This window comes from Sminthopsis crassicaudata, chromosome 2, assembly GCF_048593235.1.
Source record: "Sminthopsis crassicaudata isolate SCR6 chromosome 2, ASM4859323v1, whole genome shotgun sequence".
Taxonomy (NCBI): domain Eukaryota; kingdom Metazoa; phylum Chordata; class Mammalia; order Dasyuromorphia; family Dasyuridae; genus Sminthopsis; species Sminthopsis crassicaudata.
The window spans coordinates 402835302-402862200 of record NC_133618.1 but is presented as its reverse complement, the minus strand read 5'-3'; the positions used below and the strand labels follow the sequence as shown (position 1 = coordinate 402862200).

At 34.9% G+C, this 26899-nt stretch overlaps 1 protein-coding gene across 2 annotated transcripts in view; it reads left to right on the top strand.

Annotated features, from left to right (window-relative positions):
* The window catches only part of FAM114A2 (family with sequence similarity 114 member A2), a 33787-nt gene extending 29565 nt beyond the window's left edge, over positions 1–4222 (top strand). For both annotated transcript variants that reach the window (XM_074291867.1, XM_074291868.1), the window contains exons 13-14: positions 1210–1263; positions 3536–4222. In XM_074291867.1, the coding sequence (XP_074147968.1) occupies positions 1210–1263; positions 3536–3640 (159 nt within the window). In that variant the 3' untranslated portion in view covers positions 3641–4222. The remainder of the gene's footprint in view (positions 1–1209; positions 1264–3535) is intronic.
* Positions 4223–26899: the final 22677 nt, after the last annotated feature.

Genomic DNA, 26899 nt, shown 5'->3' with positions numbered 1-26899 from the left:
TTCTTGTATTTGATTTAATTTGATTTTCCTGTACTATTTTAAAATTGTATCATTTACTTGGTTCATTTAAATTTTGACTATATTTTTATTTTCTGATGTGTGTTTTTTAGTTTTGTCTTTTTCATTTTTTATTTTGGTGTTTCTGTTATTTTTGATGAAGTTTGTAAGGAATTGACTTTCTTTAATTCTCTCACTCTGCATTCTTGGATCAGGCTCTGACTTGTATTTTTTATTTTATTTTTTTTTAAGTCCTCCTTATTCTTAGTATATGATTCGTTTCTAGTGTCAATAGCCAGTGAAAGTGATGTAATTACAGTGCAAATTGTGAAAGTAAAAATTAAAAATCTTAACTTTACAAAAGATATTTGTGTGCTTATTCCTTTGAGTCTCAGATTCTTACTGTAGAAAATGACAGAATTTAGCTAAATCTTTAAAGTATTGGCCTCTTTAATGTTCTATGTTTCCTATATTACATATCCTAAGTTTTAAGGACCCTTCTCACTTTAACATTCTGTGCTCTGTATTTTTGGACATGGCCACAGTGTGAGAATTTATTTTGCTTAACTACACATATTTGTTTTAAGGGTTTTGTTTTTCTTTATTTTTCAACTGTATGGGGACAGAGGGAAGGGAGAGAAAAAAAAAATTCTTTGTTCAAAGGTCTCTTTCAGCTCCAACATTCTATATTTTATGTTCCAGAGTATCCTTCTATTGTTCCTAGATGTGTTAATCGTGCTCAGCATATATCATTTCCTCATAATGAACTCAACTGTAATATTTTCTTATTACCAAATTAGATTGTAGCATTTTCTTCCTAAAATTTTCCAAATTAGCCCATCTGAAAAGTTACTGAATGTATTCTTCAATATTTTATGTTTCCATTTACATTCTTTAGAGACACTGAAGTATTTTAGGAAATGTAGTAGTTTTGGAGTCAGAAGACCATAATTTGAATCCCAATTTTATCATTTATCAGCTTCCTTTTTAACCACTGACAAGTCACTTTCATTCTCTGAACTTTCTTTCCTCTGTAAAAATGGCAATAATGGGATTTATACTACCTGTCTTACAGAGTTTTTTTTTTTTTTTTTTTTTTGAGAAAAAGTACTTTATAAACTATAAAAAAAGTATGAAAAAAGGAGCTGTCATTACTATTTTAATTATTTATGTAAGTGCTATGAAAATTAATTTTTCTTACTTTTTTTCCAGGTAAAAGAAAAAGCAGATGTGCTTAATCCACTAATAACTGGCGTGTTTCTAGAGGTTAGTTTTTATTTTTTTTTATTTTTATTAATCCCTAGTTCTAAATCTTATGCTTTAAAATAAGTTTCTGATTCTTTCATTAGGGGCTTTTTTTCATATTTAAGATAGTAATTTTGGTGTATTTATAGATAACTTTCATTCACTCATCTAGCTATTTTTATATTGCTTGTCTATGTATCTATCTATTGCTTATATTCCATATATTAATTAAAAGCGGAAAGCTGGAGGTGTGATGTAAAACATATATATATATTGGAGAAGATATCATTGAGCTACTCTGGTAGCTTTTCATGGATAATTTTAGTACTGAAACACTTGGTAGAAGTCAGCTGGTAAACATTAATGGGGATGAAAATCACACATAGAGTAGTATTAAAAGGCTTTTCCCCCCAAAATTTTTCCTGTCAAAAAACAAAAAAAACTTTGTTTTTTAAAGACTGTATCTCGGTTACATTCTAGAACTCTGTTCTTCAGAATTCTTAGATATATTCTATGCTACATGGAATCCTATTTAGATCCTCAGTGTTACTTGATAAAGTATTGCTAGCCATTTAGGATTATTCCTTCCACTAAATTTAGAGGAAGAGTGACTTTCATCAATATTGACCCAGTGGGATATTGCCACACACAGATCTATCTCCTCTCCCTTGCCCAATAGGGACTGATGTCTATGGGAGAAAGATACAGTCTAGAGAAGATTTTTCCTATTCTTGCTATTGTTCTCTACTAAGAACAATACAAATAAACTCCCTACCCCAGATTTTCTACCATGCTTCTGTCCTTTCATCCACATTTTGATTTTCTTAAATAAGATGAGAGGGGAGTTCAAGAAGAGAAAAATGCTATAACTGTGACCACTTTGAGACAAACATTGGCTCTTTCATAATTTTGTCCTTGGCTAATGCACTGTTCTTCACATTTCCCTATTATTCCCTCAAGTAGTCCATGGTCTTGACTTTAGAATTCTACATTTATGGATTCTGTCAATTTATTTCAGGCTTTGAATTATTCTGTGGATGTATTTCTTTGGGAAATGCTATTCTTCAGGAAATTAAAACAACAAAATATCTGGGATTACATTGCCTCAAAATATCAAGAAGGTTTATATTCTGTTTGTTGAAACTATAGCTTGTAAATCATTGTGACCAACATTTAAAAGAATTTGGAAGAAATTATTTTTCTTAAAATAAGAGTTCAGATTGGGAAAGATTTTGCTTGATAATAATCTTTTTTTTTTTTGAACTTAACAGAAAATAGTTACAACTTGGCAATACTAATCAGAAGATTTGGGTTCATTTATTTAACTTATAACAGTTAAAATGTATCAAAATAAAAATTGAAAATCCTAATTTTACAGAAAAGATTCATCTGTTTCCCTTCCTGTCTTAGATTCTTCATTTCTTAAATGTGGGGTTAAATTTAGGTAATCTCTATTTACTTTTATTCTCAGAGCCTTAGTTTTCTCATCTGTAAAGTAGAAGCAATATTAATACTGCCTAATCTCTGCTTCTTAGACTTATGAGGATGAAATGAAAATATTTGAAAGTGCGTATGAAAATAAATATATCACTTTGGAGTCACAGGATGTCATTTTAAATACTGGCTCTAACTCTTACAGTATGACTTTGGACATGCCACTTAACCTCTCTAACCCTTAGTTTCCTCCTCTATAAAATGAGATGGAACTAGAGTCCCTTCTAGCTCCAAGTCTATGTGAAAATTATAATACTAAATTGTCATTTTGTCACCACAAAGTACTTTATGATATTAATATTATTATTATTTTATTATTATATTCTTCCATTAAAGTTTTCCTCTCATACCTCTTCATTGCACTGAAGTAATCCTGAGCCCTTAAAGGGCTGTAGTAAAAAAGTACAAATGCTTTGCACTTGGTAGGTCCTATCAAGTTGTAAAGGTCTTCAAGTTTGTCCCAACAGCAGATGGGCATATTCCAGCATAGCTAAATTGGGAAGCATTTCATTACTGGTAGATTGGCTATCAAGTGATAATTTTTTTTTTTTTTTTTCAATTGCTGAACTCATGACAACTGCCATAATCAGATAAGAGGAGTTGTGACTTGTATTGGTGGAATCTCACAGAAATAAAAACATTCTTGAAATATCTTACTGTTTTCCTTTAAAAAGCTGATTTCACTGATAAAGTTGGGATTAATATATATGTTAAATCAATAGGTGCAAAACAAAATCTACTACTCTTACATTTTTTTTTTGAAGTGACAATCCTTTTCTTTTTATCTTAATCTCAATAGGCATCCAACAGTGCTTCATATGTCCAGGATGCTTTTCAATTACTTCTTCCGGTGCTTGAAATCTCCCTCATTCAGAGCCAGATTGAATCATCACAGTCGAAATGAGTTCCATACTGAAAGAAGAGGGGCAATTCCTCATTTACAAAAGCCAGCATGAAGAAATGCTTAAGGACAATAAGTTTTGACCTTGATCTTCCAGCAAAGGCTAAAAAGTGCCAGATCACCTTTGGGCCTTATTGATCTGATGATTCTGTAGTTTAGACAATTAGGCAGTCTAAGCAGGTTTAAAAGAGTAAATTTGTTGCCTTCATTGTTTGACGAGGACTGTTCAGTTCCTCTTTCTGCAACTGCAGATAGTTATGTGCATTAATAAATTTTTGAAAGAAGATTTTTGGACAAAATCCACGATGAATAGCTCTTGAAAAAAGATTAACATCTTCTCCTAATGTGAAGTTTAACCAAAAACATCTCTTCCACTTTGACACAATGCATATACAACCTAAATACTACAATTCCTTGTTAAAAGGAGAAACTGGATCTTTGAACATTGCTTTTTCTCTTCAGTTAGCATGCAGATCTTTGGTTGTGTGGGTGAAAAAGAATTTAATTTTTTATTCCCAGATACTATTGTTTGATCTGGAAGTATCGCATATTTTTTTTCTTCTCAGAATAAAAACTTCAGCTATATGTTGGTTGTTAGACTTTATATGTATTCTGATGATTGTACTTTGTCACCTAGTCTTTGAATATAATTGTGGCACATACCTTAAATGCTCTTTTTAATCTTTCTAGTAAACATTTAATATTGAGGAAAAATTCATAGGTTGTTACCTTTGAACTCATATTAATCTTACTATGGGTGAAAACTAGCTTCTGGTGTCATAAAAATGAAGACTTGATTTTATCTTTAGTCCTCACTTTTAAAATTATATATCAGAAAGAAAGGCAAACCTAGGAAATGTGGGGGGTGTGGTCAGTCTTATGCTGACTTCTGAATGTTACAGAGGTCATTTTGACTTAGCTTTTATTTCCAAAAATACCTCTTTCCTTATTTTAATCATTTTTTAATTATTTAATTCATTTAATGCATTAATGGTGATATATTTTTAAAAATGATTATTGACAGATTCCCAGAGATTAGAACGTTTTTGTGTTCACTCAGCCAGGACTTAAACTTTCAGAAACTGGAAAGATCCAATTCTAGTCTTATTTCAGAGTAAGAATCATTTCTACTAATACACCCAAAAGAGTAGGTCAACCCTATGCTTGAAGACTTCAAATTAGGAGGAACCCCCTGTGAAGCCCATTTCACTTGGTAATAGCATGAGTTATTAGAACATTTTTTCTTACATGAAGCCTAAATTTTTCTTTTTGTAATTCTTCTAGTTTTGCCCTCTGGGGGTCAAGCAGAATAAATCTAATCCCATTCCTATGTTACATTTCTTAACACAAACAAACTTGAAGACAGCTTGATTCCTCTAGGTCTTTTGTTCTATAGGAATCTCTAGTTCTCCGATCAGATCTTCAAGTGGCATACTTTGGAGACCTAATACTAAACAAGTCACCTTTAGATATACTCCAACTGAATAGCTTTGCTAAAATGTGACATCTAGAACTGAATACATTATATTTAGTTTAGCATTGCATAATATAGTGCAATTATCACTTTCTTAATCCTGGACATAATCTCTCATAATGTATTAATGATTTCTTTTTTTGTGGGAAAGAGAGAGAGGAGGAAGCTGCCATATTGAGCTTACAATCCACTAAAGACCTCAGAGTTTATTCAGTTGAACTGTTTGTCTAGTTATATTTTTTTCCTTATGGTTATGATATTTTTTGAACCTAGTAGTAATCTTTTAAACCTAATGTAAAATATAAGGCTTTGTGTAATGCCCATCAAATTTTGTTGCATTAGATCTGGCACAGTGTACTGGTTTGTCAGGATTTTTATTAAGCCCAACTTTGACATCTAGTGTTAGCTTTCTCTTCAAGTATTATTATCATCACTGAAATTCATATATGTACCAACTATGCCTATAGTTGAAATTTATACATAGACTAATTGTGCCTCTAAGTCATTTGCAAAAAAACAGATTTAGGCTTGATAACAAAAAACCCCCAAAACCTTATAATTATTGTTATCAAAAATTGGAATGAATTGCTTTAGAAGTAGTAAATTCCCTTTACTTGCTAGTCTTCAATCAGAGGTTGACCATGTATCAAGCATGTTAAAATGGGGATTCCTTTCAGGTTATAGGTTAGAGTAGATGGTCACTAAAGAACCTTTAAACACAACTTGAGGGATTCTCTAAATAATATTCCATTATACTTATATACCAAAGTTTATCCATTCTCAAATGATAGATACTCAAATTTCTACTTTTTGGTTACCACAAATAAATTTAAAACAACTTCCCCTTTTCTTTCTCATTGAAATTGTTTCTCTCTGTGACTTTGTAATTAAATTTTTGAGAGCTTCCAATTCCTCCTGGGGTGACATAAAATCTTTGGTCATGGCCAAAATATCTTATCTTTTCTTGGAACCATTGAAAAATTTGCTTTTCTGAAATCAAAGATGCATGACAAACCACAACCAGATTATTTTTCTTTTCCTTATCACAAATTCTTTTTTTTCCCTGAGGCATTTGGGGTTAAATGACTTGCCCAGGGTCACACAGCCAGGAAATGTTAAATGTCTGAGACCAGATTTGAACTAAAGTTCTCCTAACTTCAGGGCTGGTGCTCTATTCACTGTGCCATCCCGCTACCTCCCCCTTATCACAAATTCTAAGCTGGAGTGATCACTTCTCCTTAAGGTCTTTATTTTTAAAAAAATTTAACCCCTTTCTCCTTGTGACTAGAACCAGATCTAGAATAGAATTCTGTAACATGCCCTCCTAGCAGTTACAATTACTAGTCTGTCCTATGCCCAACAGAGTACCTTTGACCACTGTCCTTTGCAGTGTCAACTCTACCTGGCTCACCTCCTCTGAGGCCTTCAAAGGTCTCTGGCCACTATCTCTTGAATCTATAGTTTAATAACTGGTAGCACGCTCAAGAACAGCCACATGTAATCTTAAAAGCCTTTATTATACCTACTCACATAATGCCCTGACAATTCCCTGACTTGTTAGCTCCCTAGTGAACACCTGGTCTGAAGATCCACGTGTTCACTATCAAACTCCTTACCTCTCGGCTATCCATCAGCTTGGCTTAGCTACCCTAGGCTAGGGAGCCAGGTTAAAGAGAGTGACTTGCTGCAACCAGTGGGCTTATAAAGGGCCTGTGAGGTCACACACACAGCCAACGAGCGAGAGAGCCGTCACCCATTACGAAGCTATCTCAATATGGCCAAGGTCCCACCCACAGGGCAGTCCTATATCCACAGAAATTACTTCTGGGCCACTCAAATCTCCTGTTGCGCTGAGGCCGCCCATTTAAAGGACCCTTACAATTCCCTTCTCTTGTTTTGAGGGAACTGTATCCTTACAGAATTCTCCCTTGTTGAATTGTCAGGAAATGAGTAACTGTTCTAGTTTTGGCACATAGTGATCTAGCAAATGTTGGGTTAATAGAAGCCCACTGTAAGTACTATATCACATAACTTTGCCAGGCTTAAGCTCTATTTCTTGAATTCCTCACCTACTTCTTTCCTAGTGGTCTGTTAAATACTTCAGTGACTTACTTTTTGTCTCTGCTTCAGGTTCTTTACTTAAATATTCTCTATTGACTTATCTATTTCCTTTATTTCCTTGCAATTTACTTTCTTCCCCTCCCTCTCCCCCTGAGGCTAGGGTTAAGTGACTTGCCCAGAGTCACACAGCTAGGAAGTGTTAAGTGTCTGAGACCAGATTTGAACTCGGGTCCTCCTGAATTCAAAGCTGATGCTCTATCCACTGCACCATCTAGCTGCCCCCCAATTTACTTTCTTAATAGACAATACTAATCTTCCTCCCTCTTCTCTTCCCGTATCTATCCTGTTTATTTTGATTAAGATATAACCTTTCAGAGTTATGAGTCTTATTCTATTAAACTTGACACATTTGAGGTCAAATTTATCTTGTTGGATTAGAAGCTGTAATGCAAGTGGATTGTTGCCCATGTTTTATATACTTTGTGCGTAGATATATATAATACTATCATCATGACGTAGTCATGGTTCTTATTGCTGTCTCCTTTGTTCAATTAATATTATATGCATTTCTAGACATCTCTATTATTTTTCTTCCATTATAGGTTTTACCTGTGATATGTAATTATCCCTCTCCCCCAAGTTTCTTCCTTTTCAATTTAAAACACTTTTAATTAAATTTGAAATAGTCTAGGTAAATACCTTCTTACCAATCTTTGTTGATACACTCTATCCTTGATTAGAAACACATTATTTTAAAAGTTTAAACCATGATACAAAATTCTAAAACTTGTTCTCAGACAGCTCTTTAATTAGTTGTTTACCTCCTAACTTTATATTTCTCTTTTGAAGCCCTTGCCTTTGATCAATAGAAGTGATGAAAACACACTATCTGTGTCCCTTAAAAGTCTTCATCTTCTTGCCTAAGACTTCATAGTATAATGTTTTACAAATTATTTCCAGGAGCATTTTTTATGAATCACCAAAAATGGATATTGTTATCCATGTTTGAAACCCTATCATGTTCTGGACATATACCCCAGGAGGATACTAAACTTCTTTGTCATTATCAAGTCAACTATTATGTACCTCATTACTTCTCAGCAAGGAATCACCAACTTCAACCACTCATTGCTTCTTTCTTTGACCTGTGACATCAGCTATGATTCCATTTCATCCATTATTCCTTAGAGTATAAGAGGTAGTTGTTTCTTCCTCAGAAGTCAAGCTCTTAAATCTTTGGAGAAAGTTTTATTGTATCTGCTGCTTAGTTTCAAGTGTTCAGTGGTCTGTCTTTTCTGTATCACATTCTTCAACCCTCCTAACCCATTCCCTTCTATATCCCAAAATCCATTTGTTACTACATTGAAGCCCTTCTAATTTAAATAAGCAAACAGATTAAAAAATAGTTCATTCTCTGTAATGATCTGGTACATGGTCATACATTCTGATAGTCTCTTCATCTTTAAATTGGGTCTTAAAGGAAGCCTGGCAAGTCAGTAGGTAGATCTGAGAAAAGAGAGCATGTGGGAGAGCCAGATAAAATGCCTATATCCAAGAGATGGAGCATCATGTTCATGGAATAATCACAAGATCAGTGTCACTGAAAAGAATAGATGGCAGGAAGTAATGTATAAGACCACCAGAGCCCTAACTCTCAGCATAAATAACAGTTGCTTAAGCTGTGGTAGCCTAGAACCTTTCACCTCACACCTGGGTTACTGGAATAGTTTTCTGGGGGGGGGGGGGGTTGGCCTGCCCCAACCCTCTACCCACTCTGATCCATCCTCCATTCAGGCACTAAAGTGATTTTCTTAAACTGAGATTTGACCATGTCACAGTAAGATTCTCCCCCACCAATCTTTCCCTCACCACACCCTGTCCCCTCAACTCAATATTAGTAGCCCCCTACAGTCTACCAGATCATATCCCAAATCCTTTGTTTGACATTCAAAGCTCTTCATAATCTAACCCCTTCTGATGATTCTGGTGGTCTTATACATTACTTCCTGCCATCTATTCTTTTCAGTGACACTGATCTTGTGATTATTCCATGAACATGATGCTCCATCTCTTGGATATGGGCATTTTATCTGGCTCTCCCACATGCTCTCTTTTCTCAGATCTACCTACTGACTTGCCAGGCTTCCTTTAAGACCCAATTTAAATTTTCTCTTCTATAGGAAGCCTTTTCCAACCCCTCTTAATTCGGGGCATTTCCTTTGATAATCATTTTCTATTCATTCTGCATATAGCTTGTTTATACCTATTTTTTTTCATATTTCCATTTAGATGGTGATTTCACAGAAAGCAAGGATTGACTACCTTTTGCCTATTTTTGGTATCCCCAGCACTGAGCACGGTATCTTAATAAATGTTAATTAATTGATATTGTTTGACAAATACAAATATAGCAAACTCTATGCAGATCCTTGCAAAGTCTTTCCTTCTCTTTATTTTGTTGGAAGTGAACTCTTCAATTCTTTGCTGTTTTTGCTAATAGCTCCTCAGGAGAAATGCTATGATCAATCAGTTTATTGGGAATGTACCATTTTGGAATTGTCACTCTTTCCCCTGAGGAGCCAGAGGAAACAAATAGATACTAAGAAGGTATTCATGCCTATTTATTTATTCATTATGCCTTTTTGACAACCACATTAAACTTCCTTTCCTTTGTTTTATTTACTTTCTGTCCTGTCTTACCAATTTTCTTCTCCTTGTAGACTCCTTTTACTTTTCCTTTAGCTAGCCTCATATCTCATCCTTATATCCCTCTTCTGATTTGCCTCCTACACCTTCTCCAGAACTTCTATTAGAATTCTCTTCTGAAATCTGTGTCCTTCAGCTTAACTCTTTTCAGTTCAATTTCTTTTAGCTTTATTCCTTCCCCCTTTCAATTTTCACCCCCAAATTGAATTTCTGGATTTTGTAATTTCAGAATCCTTCAAATTTTCAAAGTCTTTATTTTTCAGCTTGAATTATACTGATCTTCACACACACACACACACACACACACACACACACACACACACACACACACAGCCTTCTCTCAGTGAAGTTAGAAATAGTAATCTTAAATCTCTTAAGTCTCCTGAATTTTTAAGGTCACTTAATACTTCCCCCACTTTCTCATTCTCTAGCTTGAAAATATGTTATGTCCAGGAAAATAGGTAAGAACTCAGGAGACAAGAATGTAGTGGTTAATCTTAGATATATTCATCATCACCTAAACTACCAGTGCAGTAGAATCAGGCAATCTGAAGTACAGTGCTCTTGTCCAGAGGCCACACATAGCACAAGATCAGACAAAGGTACACAGGGAAAAACTGAGAAATACCAAAGGCAGCAAAATGTTGGGATAAGACCTAAACCAAGATTTGAAGTCAGAAAACCTGCATTCAAATTCTGAATCTGTACTTTATTAGCTATGTGACCCGACTCTGAACTGTTATTTTATGTCATTGAGACTCAGTTTCCTCACTTACAAAATGAGGAGATTGATTTTTATAATCTTCAAGATCTCTCCCAACTCTTAATTGTCTCATAAATCTGTTTGATTAGATGTGGGAAAACACTGCTCAGCTGTAGAGATTTTATTTGGTATTCTCTTCCTTCTCCCAGATAATGAATTCTACAACTACAGTATAATGGAATAGCCTTAACAAATATCAGTTTAAAAAAACCCTTTGTCCCTGATAGTTATCACCCTATATTTTTCTTTGTTGTTAAATTCTTTGATAAGTCTACAATAAATGCTTCTAGTTCTTTTTTCTTTCTCTTTAACTCTTTTTATCTTCTTTCCAACTTATCATTCAACCAAAGTGTTTCAAAGTTAATAATAATCTCTTAATTGCTAAATTTAATGACTTAAAATTATGAAAATACTAAGTCTCCCATCTTTCTCCTTTCTTTTCATCTCTTCCAAAGAAATATTTGGGATTACTGATGAATTACTAAAAAGATCCATTCATTCTAAGAATCATGATTTTCTACCTTCCCTCAAATAGAAAAAAATCTAGGGGAAACTAGAGTCATGCGCAGAAAGGCAATAGTTATTTTCATTGAATTAGAATCATATAAGGAAACTGATGTCCTAAAAGATTGTCTTATTTGTTCAGTTATTCCTAGAGACAGCCAGTTAATTTAGGAACAGTTGGGATTTAGGCAAGGCACTACAGTTCTGTCCCATAGAATCCTACTCCCAACTTCCATGATCCACTCCCTGCAGGAATTAGAATCATCTATGATCAAAAATTCTTGCTGGAATGTAAGAACTCGCCCAGGCTAAGTGAACAAAGTGCTGGGCCTAGAGTCGGGAAAATCTAAATTTAAATCTGAACTCAAAACAAAACATCTGTGTGACTCTGGATAACTTACTTAGATTTACTGTCATCTGTAAAATGGGATAAATATTAGCCTACTTCTCAGGGTATCAAAAGAAAAAATTATAAAGTGCCTGACACGTAGTAAGCATTATATGAAGTTAGCCATATTATTTTGTCAGAAAAATAATGAAAAATATAGTTAATTTCACTAGTACTGACAGAAGAACAAAAGTATATATGCATTTGTTACCTTTCAAATACTCTGACAGGAAAATAGAATAGAAAAGTATGCTAGAAGAAACTTGAAAATATAGAACAACAGAATGCTAGAGCTACAAGGGACTTCAGAGTATGGAATGCCAGAATAAAAAGGCATTCTAAAACATGTAAAGGTAGAATTGGAAAGGTCCTTCAAGCTTAGCCTGGTCTCAACATTTTATAGCTACTTCCAACAGAAACAAGTAGGAAGTCCTGGGGCTAGCTGTATTTGGAGGTAGCCTTAGCTTGAAACTTTTGCTGTCTGGACAGCATGGTGAGTCAGGTGCCTGAATCTGGGAAGACTGAGGGAACTACGGATGATTTAGGCACGTCAGGCCCAGCTGAGATGCTGCTGTGAGTGTGAAGGAATCAGCAAAACTTATGAATACAGAAGTAATGGGGCAGGGATACTTCTGGCTGTGAATACATGCAGGAGGGTGGAGGATCAATTCAAATCAGAGAAAACTGAACTGAAGCTAGTGACACTATCCCCCTATTCTAGGATTAGAAGCACTTTCATAATTCTCATTTAAAAAAATAAAAATGAACAGGCAAAGAAGAAACAACTCAACCATAGAAACTTAGCATGAGAATAGGGAAGACTAGTGTTCATATTTGGAGAATGGTATTGAAATAAAAAGGACTCTTCTACTCAAAGGGAAATATCAAATGGCTACCTTTCCAGAAAGACTTTATAGAAGAATTCAAAAAAACCTTTAAAAATCAAATGAAGAAAACCTAAAAAAAGAACCTCTAAAAAAGGGTTCCAAGGAAAGAAGATTATGAAAAAAAGGTTACCAATTAGAAAATATTAGAATATTAAGGAAGATAATTCTTTGAAAGTTAGAATTGGTCAAAGGAAAGGCAGTAAAGCTATGAGACCAAAAAATAAAAAATCAAAATGTAAATGAAAAAATACAACAATGTTGTATCTTATAAGAAAACAACAGATCTAGAAAACAGATTAAGAAGAGAAAACATAAGAATAATTGGACTACCTGGAAGCTATGACCACAAAAAGAATTTTGCCATGATAATACAAGAAGTAATCAAAGAAAATTATCCTGGAGTGATAGAACATGAGGGGAAAGTAAAAACAGAAAAAAACATACCAATTATAACCTCAAAAAAATTTCATAAAACACATAGGAATATTATTGCTAAATTTTGAAACCTCCAGATCAAGGAGAAAATTCTATAAGAAACCAAAAACATCCAATTCAAATATTCTAGAACTACAATTAGAATTGTACAGGATTTATTAGCAGCTACAATAAGAAACTACAGATACGGAGTAATATATATCAACAAAAGAACTAGGTCTGTGACCAAAAGTATCGTATCCTGCAAAATTAATCACAATATTGAATAATAATAAAAAAACGGATATTCAGTGAACTCATAGATTTTCAGGTCTATCTCAACCAAACCTATACCCAAAAGAAAATTTAACATATAAGAGCCAACACCAAAGATTAATTTCAAGGGATTCAACAAGGGATAAATTATTTGTTTTTTTGACATTGAAATGTAAAACATATGTTTAATATTGACATCAGCAGCTGGATAGTTCAAAAGAAAGATTGGGGCAGAGCTGAGTATGATCTGACTCTGAAAAGCAAAACTTTCTAGGAAAAGGTAAAAATAGTAATTATGCTATATGGATGAGATGAAGAGGAAGAACCTACACAGAGGGGATAGGAGGGCTCATAGTTTTGAAAACCTACTTACATTGGGAATGGGTTAAATACACACATATACATACATACATATATGCATATACACATATATATATGTGGGTTAAATACATCATTTTATAAGTTATTGCTATCAGAGATATATTTGTCAACAATAAATTTTTCTCTTTTGCTTTCAGATCAATTTTTCTCTATTTTCAGATCAATTTCAGATAGCTATTAATCTCAAAAGAAAGAAAAAGAAACGTCTTATAGGAGAATACAGTCCTCATTCTAGAAGAACTCCATTATAAATTTTTTATATACAATAGAATTCACAATAAATATTTATTGAATGAAAGCTTTAAAATTCCTGTTGCTAATAATTGTGTTAAGATTATCTGGTTTCTTGGGGGGCTTTGAAATTGTATCTAAGAATCAATTAAACTCTTTAAGTATCTGTATACTGACATTTTTAATCTGAATGTTAGAAACTTTGAAAACTATTCTTTTAAGGTACAGCTTTCCATTTTTTTTTTCTTATTTCAACTGCATTCCTCATCTTTATACATAATTTTACTGTAAAATTATCATTGTATAAAATTGCAAAGATGTAGTGGGAAGATCACAGAATTAAGAATAAGAAAGACAGACTAGAGTTGTAGTCTTTGCTAAGGCATTAATGACATGTTATATTTGATTGAAGAAAAGATATTTTACATTTCTGGATCTTGGTTTCCTCATCTGTGAAAAGAGGTTCAGGGTGGATTTTGATTAGATTATTACTATATTGCAGTATTTAATGATTATAGTCTCTTCCTAGATTTATCAGTTTTTTATTTTTAAAAACTTTATTTATTTTTAATTATAGCTTTTTATTGACAGAACATATGCATGGGCAATTTTTACAGCATTGTCCCTTGCACTCACTTCTGTTGTAACTTTATCCTTCCCTCCTTCCACCCCCTCCCCTAGATGGCAGGCTGTCTCATACATGTTAAATATATTAAAGTATATCTTAGATGCAGTATATGTGTGCAGATCCATACAGTTCTCTTGTTGCACAAGAAAAATTGGATTTAGAAGGCAAAAATAACCTGGGAAGAAAAACAAAAATGCAAGTAGTCCACATTCATTTCCCAGTGTTCCTTCTCTGGGTATAGCTGATTCTGTCCATCACTGATCAATTGGAACTGAATTCAATCTTCTCTTTGTCAAATATATCCACTTCCATCAGAATACATCCTCATGTAGTATTGTTATTGAAGTATATAATGATCTCTTGGTTCTGCTCATTTCACTTAGCATCAGTTCATATAAGTCTCTCCAAGCTTCTCTGTATTTATCCTGCTGGTCATTTCTTACAGAATAATAATATTCCATAACATTTATATACCACAATTTACCCAGTCATTTTCCAATTGATGGGCATCCATTCAATTTCCAGTTTCTAGGTACTACAAAAAGGGCTGCCACAAACATTTTGGCACATACAGGTTCCTTTCCCTTTAATATCTCTTTGGGATAAAAGCCCAGTCAAAGGGTATGCACAGTGTGATATCTTTTTAAGTATAACTCCAAATCGCTCTCCAGAATGGCTGGATCCATTCACAACTCCACCAATAATGCACCAGTGTCCCAGTTTTCCCGCATCCCCTCCAACATTCATCACTATCTTTTCCTGTCATCTTAGCCAATCTGACAGGTGTGTAGTGGCATCTCAGAGTTGTCTTAATTCGCATTTCTTTGATCACTAGTGATTTGGAACACTCATATAAGTAGAAATAGTTTCAATTTCATCATCTGAAAATTGTCTGTTCATATTCTTTGACCATTTATCAATTGGAGAATGGCTTGATTTCTTATAAATTAGAGTCAGTTCTCTATATATTTTGGAAATGAGGCCTTTATCAGAACCTTTAATGTAAAAATATTTTCCCAGTTTATTGCTTCCCTTCTAAACTTGTCTGCATTAGTTTTGTTTGTACACAAGCTTTTTAATTTGATTTCTATTTTGTGATCAATAATGATCTCTAGTTCTCTTTTGGTCACAAATTCCTTCTTCCTCCACAAGTCTACCTTTTACAATCCACTAATTCGGTTTTTCAGGGATTTGATTTCTTTATCTACTTTAAATGAGTGGGATTACTTATCCAGACCCTCTTGCCAAGCTTCTCTTTCCTTTCCCCATTTTTTTTCTAGCTCACTTGTTAGAGATTTTTAAATTTCTTCTATGAGAATCTTGTGTGGTGAGGACCAGATCATATCCTCCTTTGGGTATTCATCTGGAGACACTCTGTTTTTAGTCTCTTCAGGGTTTGAAGTCTGCTCTCTATCTTTATAGAAGCTATCAATAGTTAGAGCCTGCTTTAATTTTTTGCTCATTTAAGGAATCAAAACAAACAAACAAAAAAAGCAAATGTAGTCTGCTTTTGGGGCAGTATGGTATCACCAAGCTTTCTCTACAGATTACTGGAGGTTGCAGTGAAAAAGCAGTGGAACAGCAATGGCTGCACTGCTTGCACAGAGTATCTGAGACTGAGAGTGTGATGAGTCATGCTGGGAGCTGGGTGGGTGTGGCCAGGTCCTGAGAGACCCTAGCATTTTGGGGTTATAGTCTTTACCCCTGTGTTTATAGCTTCTCTGCTGATCTACTGGCTTGCTGCCAGGGCAAAGAAGCTCGTAATGGGTAAGTTCTCCTTGCAAATTTTTGTATGGCTGCAACTACCCCCCGCCCCACCCAGTCTGCTCAGTGTGAGCTACCTTCTGTCCTCTCACTGCCTGCTTGAGGTCTGCGCCTGGTCTAACTGTTTCCATCCATGAGCAAAAACAGACCTTTTCTGGTGAATTTCGAGGGTATCTTTTGTTGGTAATGTATTTGTGTTTTTTTTCAGTCAAGAACTAATTCCGAGTCCATATCATGAAAAAAAGTATTCTGAGGGCAAGAAGGAGCCTAGATAAATGCATGTGTTCTCTCCACCATCTTGGCCAGAAGTCCAAATTTAATATTTTTAAAAATTTTATTAACATTTTCTTTCCCTTCCACTTCCCTCCATTCCTGTCCCATCAAAAAACTTTAATATTCTCTTACCAAGATCCATCCAGCTCTCCATTTGTTCCAATGTTCTAATTTTTAATTTCTTTTGAGGTTTAATGCCATTTTCTATGTTTTAAGGTCCTCCCAAACTCTACAATTCTCTCTTTTAAGTTCCTTTTAAGTTTTCCAAAGAAAAGAGTAAACTGAATTTTCTCTCACCTCTCTTTTCCTAAAATTATAAGAAAAGAAGAAACTTCTTTAGATATGTTACCTTTGCGTATTCAAAATATCAATGCACAGAAGGAATATTTTTTACTTAACTTATTTTGGCTTTTGAAGCAGAGAAGTTAAATATGTTAGTGAAATCAACATCCATCTGTTATTGTTTGTCTGACAGACATTGTAAGTCTTTTCCTGCTTTTTGGAAATGCATTCAAACTGATTATAAAGAAGCAATCATTTTTCTAGCTTTTCTGTGATTCAACCAATATGTGATTGTATATATATATATATTTTTTTTTTTAACTCTAACAGCTTAATAGGAATGTGGTGTGTTACATATATCTGCATCAATCGAACAAAACATAAAACCAAAGTAGTTGTCTAGAGAATTTCAAGCACTCTCTCAGATTTTAAATAAGAGCCTATAGTGGCTGACATTTATATTATGTTTTATGATTTACAAAGATCTTTACTTTTGTCCTTTACAACAATCTGATAAGAATAGATAGTACAAGTATTAATATTTCCACTTTACAGATGAAGCTGAGACTCAAAGAGGGAAAAGACTTTGTTTAATTACCTAGTTAATAGATGACTGAGCCTAGGTTTTTTTCTCTGTTGAAACAGTTCCTATTCACCATAGATATTAGTGATTGTATATGGAGGAATCTAGAGTGTGGAATATCCAGAGTGTGGAATACACTTAGTACTGGTATGTTTGAATAAAAAGTTATGCATAGTTTAGTGACATTTTGGATATAATCATTTAGTTTTAGTTAACATAGTGGTCATAAAACTTAAAAGATCTCCTAGAAGAGGGGACTTAACATCTCTCAGAGCAACCCATTCCACTTGTGACTAGCTTAAATTGTTAAGGTTGCACACACACACACACACACACACACACACACACACACACACACGGCAATTCTTTCACATGGCAATACTTCAAATATTTGAAAACAGCTTTCATATTCCTTCTGGGTTTTCTCTTCAGTGGCCTAAATATGTTCAATCTTAGAAGGTGAGTTAATTCTCCTTGATAAAGTACCTCCCCCAAACATCTCCAACACATCTGTTCCATAATCTTTCTCCATCAATCATTTCTACTCACATAATTTTCAATCTTTTCCTCATTACTGGATCCTTATCCTTTGCCTACAAATATGATTAGGTCTGCCATGACTGATTGATCTCAGGAACTTTCAGTGGATCCTCATTCTCGAATAAAATACAGAATTTCCCAATCATAACTTTCAAGACTCTCCACAACTGAATCTAACCTCTCTTTTCAGAATAATGTTATTACTTTTTTCCCCTTTGTAATGTAATATTATTGTGCTGTAAGTTGAATTGCATCTAAAGGAGAGTGACCAAGATAATCAAATGACTCAATACTATGTCATATGATGATCATTTGAAATAACTGGTGATGTTTAGTTTAAAGATGAGAAGATTATGAAGTAATTTGAAAGGCTATCACACAGATGAGGGAGAAAACATTTTTTATTTGACCTCAAAGGGCAAGAACAGTTAAGTGGAAGTCAAAGAAAGATAGATTTTTGCTTAAAGTAAGGCAGAACTTTATAACACTTGGAATTGTCTCAATGTACTGCTTTGTCAGGTAGTGAATTTCCTATCACTTTAGGTGCTCAACTTGTGGCTAGATGAGAATTTATTGGAAAAGTTGCTTTTTTTTTTTTTTTTTTTTAAATAATAGCTTTTTATTTTCAAAATACATGTAAAGATAAGTTTTCAGCATTCACTCTTGCATAATCTTATGGTACACATTTTTCTCCCTCCCTCCCTCCCTCCCTTCTCCCACCCTTTCCCTTAGACAGCAAGTAATCCAATATATGTTAAACATATGCAGTTCTTCTAAATATATTTCCACTTTTATCATGCTGCACAAGAAAAATCAGATTAAAAAGAAAAACAGAAAAGAAAAAAAGCAAGCAAACAACAAAAAAAGTGAAAATATGTTATGGTCCATATTCAATTCCTATAGTCCTCTCTCTGGATGCAGATGGTTCTCTCTATAACAAGTCTATTGGAATTGGCCTGAATCACCTCATTATTGAAAAGAGCCATCTACATCAGAGTTGATCATCCCATAATCTTGTGTACAATGTTCTCTTGGTTCTACTCATTTCACTCAGTATCAGTTCATGTAAGTTTCTCCAGGCCTTTCTGAAATCATCCTGCTGATCATTTCTTGTAGAACTACAATATTACATTACATCCATATACCATAACTTATTCTGGCCTTCCCCAACTGATGGGCATCCTCTCAGTTTCTAGTTCCTTGTCACTACAAAAAGAGCTGCTACAAACATTTTTGTACAGGTGGGTCCTTTGGATCTTTTTCCCTTTTTTTTATAATCTCTTTGGGATTCAGATGCAGTAGAGATACTGCTGGGTCAAAGGATATACACAGTTTTAGCCCTTTAGTTATAGTTCCAAATTGCTCTACAGAATTGCTCTCACAACTTCACTGCCAATGTATTAGTATCCCAGTTTTCCCTCATCGCCTCCACTCATCATTATCTTTTCCTGTCCTCTTAGTCAATCTGAGAGTTGTATAGTGGTACCTTGTCTTAGTGTGCATTTCTTTAATCAATAGTGATTTAGAGCATTTTTTTTTCTATTAGGGAAGTTTTAAAGGGGATTGCTGCTTTAGGTAGGAATTAGACTAAATTATTTCTAGAATTCCTTCCAACTATGAAATTCCATTATCTTCTCATTACAAACACAGGTTCAACCTACCTCTTTAAACTATGAAGCTTAAAGAGAATGAACATGCTAAGCCTTGCCACAATTTAACATAAAACTGGATAGCCAAATAGCTAAAACTCCCTCATAAGGATAGAATGCTGTTATGCCCATCATGGAAGCTGGCATAATGTTGTTTAGACACAGAAGATCTGAGAGAATAGGGATTTACATTTACCATTCAGAACATGTCTTCCTGGTCTTAGGAATCATAAATTTCCTGTTTTGGTTTGTGAGAGATGAGAACAAGTTGATTTCAGGAGGGCCAGTAAATCATGATGGACTTTACCTTTGGCTATTTTGACTGTTTAGGACATGCTCTGTCTTGGGTCTTTTGGTCTCTTCTAACAGTATCTTCTTGGCCTTCATTTTTCCTCGACAAGTCTGAAGTATATAGAAATTAATTTACCCTAGATATTTCCTTTGCACTCTAATACATTTTTGAAGAGAAATATTGATTTGAAACATGAGAGGAGATAGTCTAAGGTTTAGGATAAAAGTTTTGTTTCCTTTAATTCTATTTAACCCAGTAAAGCAGAAGTTCTTTGAGGGAGAGCACTATCCTATTTCTGTATACTTAGCAATAAAGCTATTCATCATTACTCATTCTCCAAAAGCCTAGCCAGGAAGTAACGATGGTGGTGGCCCCATGTTTCACAGCAGACATAGTAATAGGCAGTTAATGCCTGAAGAGAAAAGTCAGTAGTTCATTGTCTTATCTCCCTTTCTCTCCAAATGGAATTGATTCTTCTTGAATTCTAGAAAAAAGATTTTTTGTTGTTATTTCTAGCCCCTGGTGCTAATCACAGAAACACTGAATTTCAGAGTTTGAGGGAACTTCTGACAACCCTACGTCTATCCATCCTGACCAAGATTGTCCTCCTTAATATGGAGTGACCGGTCATACCACTTTTGGTTGAAGATTTAAAGTAAAGAATTTGCCACCTTCAGAGGGAACTAATTTTATTCTATATACTCTGATGATTTTAATGCTTTAATTATTTTAAAGCATTTATTTAGTAGCTCTTCCATTATGTAATCCAACATTCAAGAATGTTTAGTGTTTACGATTTCTTAAAGCTACTTTCAGTTCCCAATTTAAATTATATGGTAACAAAATAAAATTATTTGTACTTTCATGGTAGTCCTAAATGATGAGGTTAAATGTGTATTCTTTCTGACACTATTCTATATTTCTATTTTTTGAATCTTAAAAGAGGTGGTTGAAGAGTTCAAAGCTCCACCTATAATGGGTTACAATCTGCAATCTATCTACAACTATTTATTGATCCCATTCTGTATGGTCTATCACTAATTTACTGCTATGATCTTAGATCAATTATTTTCCTGTCAGGAATCTCAGTTGTCTTATATGTGTTGGCTAGATAAAATCCTTTCTAAGTATTCTTTCAGATCTGATATTTTAGTGTTTATGTTGTATCCAGTCTTATTCTAGGTGTTATGTCAGATACAAAGGCAAGCTGGCATTTGTAGGCCAGAACGTTAAGTGCTTACTATGTGCCAGGCAGGGAATAAAATAAATCAAGAAAACAAAATGATCCTTTTTCTCAAGAAGTTTACATTCTGAAATCAAAACATTAAAAAAAACATAAGAGCCAGTTAAGTCCCTTCTTCCCTATAAATTTCCCTATCCTGTTATGATTTCTTCCTGAGTGTTTTGACAAATGTTTAACAACTGACTCTCTGAAAAAAAAAAGAAGTACACATGATAGACTTTTTACCCACATTATTAACATTTTTTTCCACCACTTTCTTAAGTCCAAACAGTCATAACAAATTAATACTCTGATTTGTAGCATTTGCCAATTTCGGAGAGGTATTTGTTCATAATGAAAATTTTACATTTCTTGTGAGCTAATTCAACCTAGCTCCAGTTCACCCGTGGATCTCTCTTTTTAATGCTTCTTTCTTATTGTGTGTTTTTAAGGGCATTTCCTTTGATGGTTAGAGGCTGAATTGGAGGGGAAGAATGGGCAGAGTCAGTTTCTTCCCTATCTTTTTGGGAGAAGGTGAAAGAAAATAAGGCACTGCAGTATTTTCTACCATTGATCCCTTTCTCTTTAAGTATGAAACTGTCTATTCCTATGTCTGCAGAGAAAGATGGGCTACCTTTATCTTTACTTCATGACTAGACTTTTGGAGAATGGGTAGCTAGAGATGGGTCTCCTAAAACTTAAAAACTATTTTAAATAAATTTAATTCAACTCAAAAAGCATTTATTAAATCCTATCATGTGCCAGGCACTACACCAAGTACAAAGAAATGGGATAGTGCTCTCCCGTAAGGACTTTCTGTTTTATTGCCTGTGTGATCTTTAAAGAAAATAAAAACAAGCTGACATTTCTGCTGGTACTTTTTAGTTCACAAAATGAACTTTCTCCCATCTTGTGAAATATGCAGTTAAATTATTATTATTATTATTATTATTATTATTATTATTATTATTATTATTACTACTACTACAATTTTATATGTGAAGAAATTGAAGCTCACTAGGGAGAAATTACTTTCCTAAAGTCACATATTTTGGAAATGATTAATGTAGGATTAGAACCATCTCTTTTGATTCTAAATTCATTGTTCTTTCTATTACCCCCAGCTGTCTTTGTCTAGATACTGTTATAATTGCTATAACTGTTTCATTTTAATTGACTGTTTCCCACTGTGCACTTGTCCCAGCAAAGAGATAGAGTGAGAAGAGTTCACTCTAATAAATTCTATCACTAACTGAAATGTGTGAATAAGATGCTCAGTGTGGTCTAGATAGCTAGCCCCTTAGCACTTTTGGTCACATTTCTTAACCTGTTCATTTTGTGATGTTTCATAGTTGGAACATAATTGGTGGTCTGAGGACAGGAAAGGGATGAAAAAAAAGTAGGTAGGAGAAGATTTATATCCAAGGCTTTCCTAGGAACATCAGTTCCCATCTGAGTAAGATTCCTCAGAATGCTGAGTCAACCACTTTTTCTATTCTTCATGGAGGAGTTTCAGAGGAGACTGTATGAAAGGACAAAACCAGAACTGAGGAAACCTCTGTCATCTGTTTGTGGAGAAAGCAACTCATCCTTCTACTTCTCAGCAAGGTAAGTGGCTATTTCTGCTTTTCTCTTGGCTTTTGCTGCTTCTGACTTGGAAGCTCTTCATCCTAGGTAGGGGAAGTTGGTATGAAAATAGAAGTGGGGGAGGTAAGAGCGTGCTCTGGTGACCAAGACCCAGACCCATTTTAAAAAAAGAAATGCTACATCTATTTGGATTGAAAACTTACTCTGAGTTAAGAATCAAGTATTTGGATTGAGAACTTACTCTGAGTTAAGAATCAAGCCAGAATGTAAGGAAATTCTAAAAGGTAGGCTTTAAATTGTATCCAGACCTAAATGCTTTTTTAATCCCACCTCATCTTAGAGTAGATATTGGAGAATAATTTAGCTCATTTCTGTTATTTTGACATCTAGGAATTTCCTCTTCTTTCCAACCTTTCATCATTTCTTTTGTTGTATATAGTGATCAGAATCCTTTTTTTCCCTTTGAGGAAATGAATTGACTATACTTTCTCTTTTTGATAAGATAGGAACATTTCCAACTCTGGTAGAGAGTGGTGGCCTTTTCAGAATAATAACCAATCACAATGGGAGTGGTGTTTCCTCTCCATTATTTTTCTGTTCTTGTCCTACCACTTCCAGTTTTCTCTATCAATCAAGAGACAACCAAAATTCAGAACTATCCACTAAAAAGTCTGACTGTATTCCTTGAATGAAAGGAAGGAGGCTACATTTGGGGGGAAATATGTTGTAGAAGACACTATTAGCTGACAAGAAGTCTCAGCAAGAGTCTAGACTCCTTTAACCTGCATTTTACATAAGCTTTTTCAGAGCTGGAAGAGACTTGAGAACATTGTATAGCAGAGTTGGAAGGTACTTTGGAAACCAACTAGTCAAACTTTTTCTCTATTTTATTGTCGGGAAATAAGTACAAAGATGGGAGATGACTTTTCTAGGATCATAAGGATGTTACAAAGAGTCCTGAAAGATGATTCTTCTACTTTAGTCTTAGGTGAATTCATGAATGTTTTGTATTCCATAGAGCTTGAGGAGTTGTTGACTACAATGGTATGTGTCCAAAGTTCCTAACACCCAGTACTGGATTCTTTTTCATGGATGTGTGTGTCAGTGGACAACAGGAATCTCAAGCAAGATGGTATCTGTTTTGAAATGTGAGCTCCATTTTTGTGGAATTTATTAAGCAATTTTTTACAGCTTTTCTTAGGATGGTATTGTATTTGTTAGTTTTTTAGGGGACAGATAGTGAGAAGTGAGGATCAATGGAAAGTTATGCTAAGATCTGGAACATTCTGAAGGTTGGGATTTCAAGAAATTATAAAAAAATGACAAAATTGATTGGGGACTAATTTATTTTGATAAAATTTATTAAGCTCCTATTAGTCTAAGGTTTTGTACAAGATGTTAGGAATAAGTAGACAAAAAATGAAAGTGGTCTGGTCTTCTAGGATCTCACTTTCTACTAGATACTACTTGATCACAGCATCTGATTTACTCATTTTTTCCAAAGAAAGAAAATAAAGTCCAGAAAAAAGGAAGTGATTTATCTATCTTGTCCATGTTGAACTCAGGTCTGATTTCAAATCTAATTTTGTTTCTTCTATGTCAAGATGTCAACTAATTCAGAAAAAGGACTGGGAATAAACTTTTTAGGTTTCTCAGGGTTTCAGTTTTCTTATTTGTAATGTGGGTGGGTTGGATCACCAGATGCTCTTTAAAGTAAAAAGAGGCAGAATCCAGGTTTGAACCTTATTCTAGATCTAGCTGTTTTTCCACTGTGGTTTTCTTTCCGTTCTCCCTGCCATATCCCTGCCTCCACTTTTAGGGTTTGGCGAGAATGATGACAAACACAAAAACAAAGAACAGGAGAAAAAGAAGATGAAGGTTAAAAAAAAAAAGTGAGAAGGATGATATACAGCAGCAGCAGCAACAGCTGCAACAGACACCACCAGAGCAGCAGCAGCAGCAGCAGCAGCAGCAGCAGCAGCAGCAGCAGCAGCAGCAGCAGCAGCAGCAGCAGCAGCAGCAGTTTGAACTAAGGGTGAGCTGGGAAAGCAAAGGTCAGGACTGTTCCCATTGTTTATTTTATTGCTGTCATTGTGAGTCAGAATTGCCCTTACTTTGGTCAGAGAGACCCCTGAATTTACTTCACTATGTAAGTGTAAAAGACTATGGTCTATTCTGCATCCAGGAATCTGTATTTGTCACTGGGTTCTTAGACTTGCTCGCTTAACTGGACTAAATCTTTAATGGAATATGAGCTCCCCACCCTGAATAGATCTGAGGTCTTCCTCTGGCCTTCCCTACCAAGGTTGACAATGACAATTTTAACTTTAGCCCTTTAAGCCTTTGAATGGGCTGTTAAAGTTTTGGAAGCCCTACTTCTTCCTTAAATGAGTAGGTGGTCTCTGTACCACCTATTTGGGATAAGAGCACAGACCACTGACATTCCAGAGCAGGTCAACAAGTTCTTAGAAATCTTTATAGTAAGGTCATAGGATCTTAATAGGTTTTCTGAACAACTTTAGCAGTTTTATCTCCCTTATAGGAAGACTGTGGGAATGAGAGTGACAGTAGCAGCAGCAGTTATGAGAAATGAGTCAGTGAGAATAATAGAAGCTAGGATATTAGAGCTTAAAGGGAGTGGATAAGAGAAAGAAGGCTTCTGAGAAGAAATAGGATTTGAGCTGGGTCCTAAAGTTGGGTTTGTCTGAGTGGAAGGGAATAGAGGATGGCATTCCCAAGAAAGAGCATAGGCAAAACTCCTGATTTTTTTCTTTAGTGAATGATGGGGCTTGGGAGGCCAAGATGTCTAATATTTTCTATAGGATTAACACTTTTGAAGGATTGGAGAGACTATTTGGAAACTAGATTATTTGGACTTGGTAAGCTATTAATTGTTTCCATCTATTTATCCATCCATCCATCCATCCAATCATTCATCAATCTTTACATCATTCATTTATACATCTATCCATGTATCCAAACAATGACTTGAACCTTAACTCTTCCACAGGCTTTGGCATGTCCATGATCTCCTCATAAACTCTTGATCTTATTTTACAGATTACTCAGAGTCAGAGGGCAATTACAAAGAAAAAGAAAAGGAGCCCTGAAGGATTCAAGTGGTTTTTTTTTTTTTTTTTTTTCCCTGAGGCTATGGTTAAGTGACTTGCCCAGGGTCACACAGCTAGGAAGTGTTAAGTGCCTGAGACCAAATTTGAACTTGGGTCCTCCTGTATTCAGGGTTGGTGCTCTATCTGCTGCGCCACCTAGCTGCCCCTCAAGTGGTTTTCATAGAGAAAATAATAAAAGTCATGTAGAGGATGGAGATGAAATAGTTATCCAATAAAATTGTCTATGTTTCCCCCATCCAAATGGCTAATGGTTTTCATTATTATGTGCATTTCTACCATGTCTTTCTTCCTGTTTTCATCAGGTGTAGTGGAAGCAATGTGGTGTGGCAGACGGCACTATGAATAAATATGTCTGGTTTCTAATCCTATCTCTGTCACCAACTTTGTGATGTTAACCAAGTCACTGTCTTTCTCTCAAGGTCTTAATTGCCTTAGCTGTAAATTAAGGGAGTTAGAATACAATAGAATAAAAACAATTCTAAGGCCTTGTTCAGCTCCCAAGTTCTAGGAGTCTCAGATTCTCATTCAGGCTTCTCTTTATAAAAGCATATTTCTGAGCCTTCACTTCTAATGGTCATTGAGAGATGGAATGTGCTATTCAATTTACTCCAGTTTCTTCTTCATATGTAGTGGCAGGGCCTGGGGTTTTCTAGGCTAATTTTTTTTCTGGCATTCCCTTCTTGTGCCATCTATTATTCTCATCCTATCACCATGGGATTTCACTCACCTTCTTGTTTGTGCACTGGCATATCCATTGGACATTATCTTCCTAGAAGCTCCCTCTACTCCAAATCATATGCTTTACATGTGACCACCTGCAGAATTTCTTCAAGCTAGATTATAATCCTATTCAGTCACACCCATATTTCCTGCTATTCTCATTGCTCCTTCACTTATCATGTCTTGCTCAGGAGGCAATAATCAAAACCCACATTGGTGTAGTATGAGATCACATTTCCCAACTTATCCCAATAGCATTCCTAATTATCTTTTTGACACCTGCCCTGCTACTCACTACATTCTCTCTCATCCCTTTCTATTTTTTGTTCTGGGAACATTGCTTCTGGAAAAGATATTTCAATTGGCTCTTCTCTGGCTCTGTTTACCATCCCTGACATTTCCCAGACCAAAACACTTTTCTACCCTTCCCTGGTCATCACTCTCTTATATGTGCTCTTTTTCTTATCATTATATAAGCTCTTTGTGTGTCTGTCCTAAGATAGTGC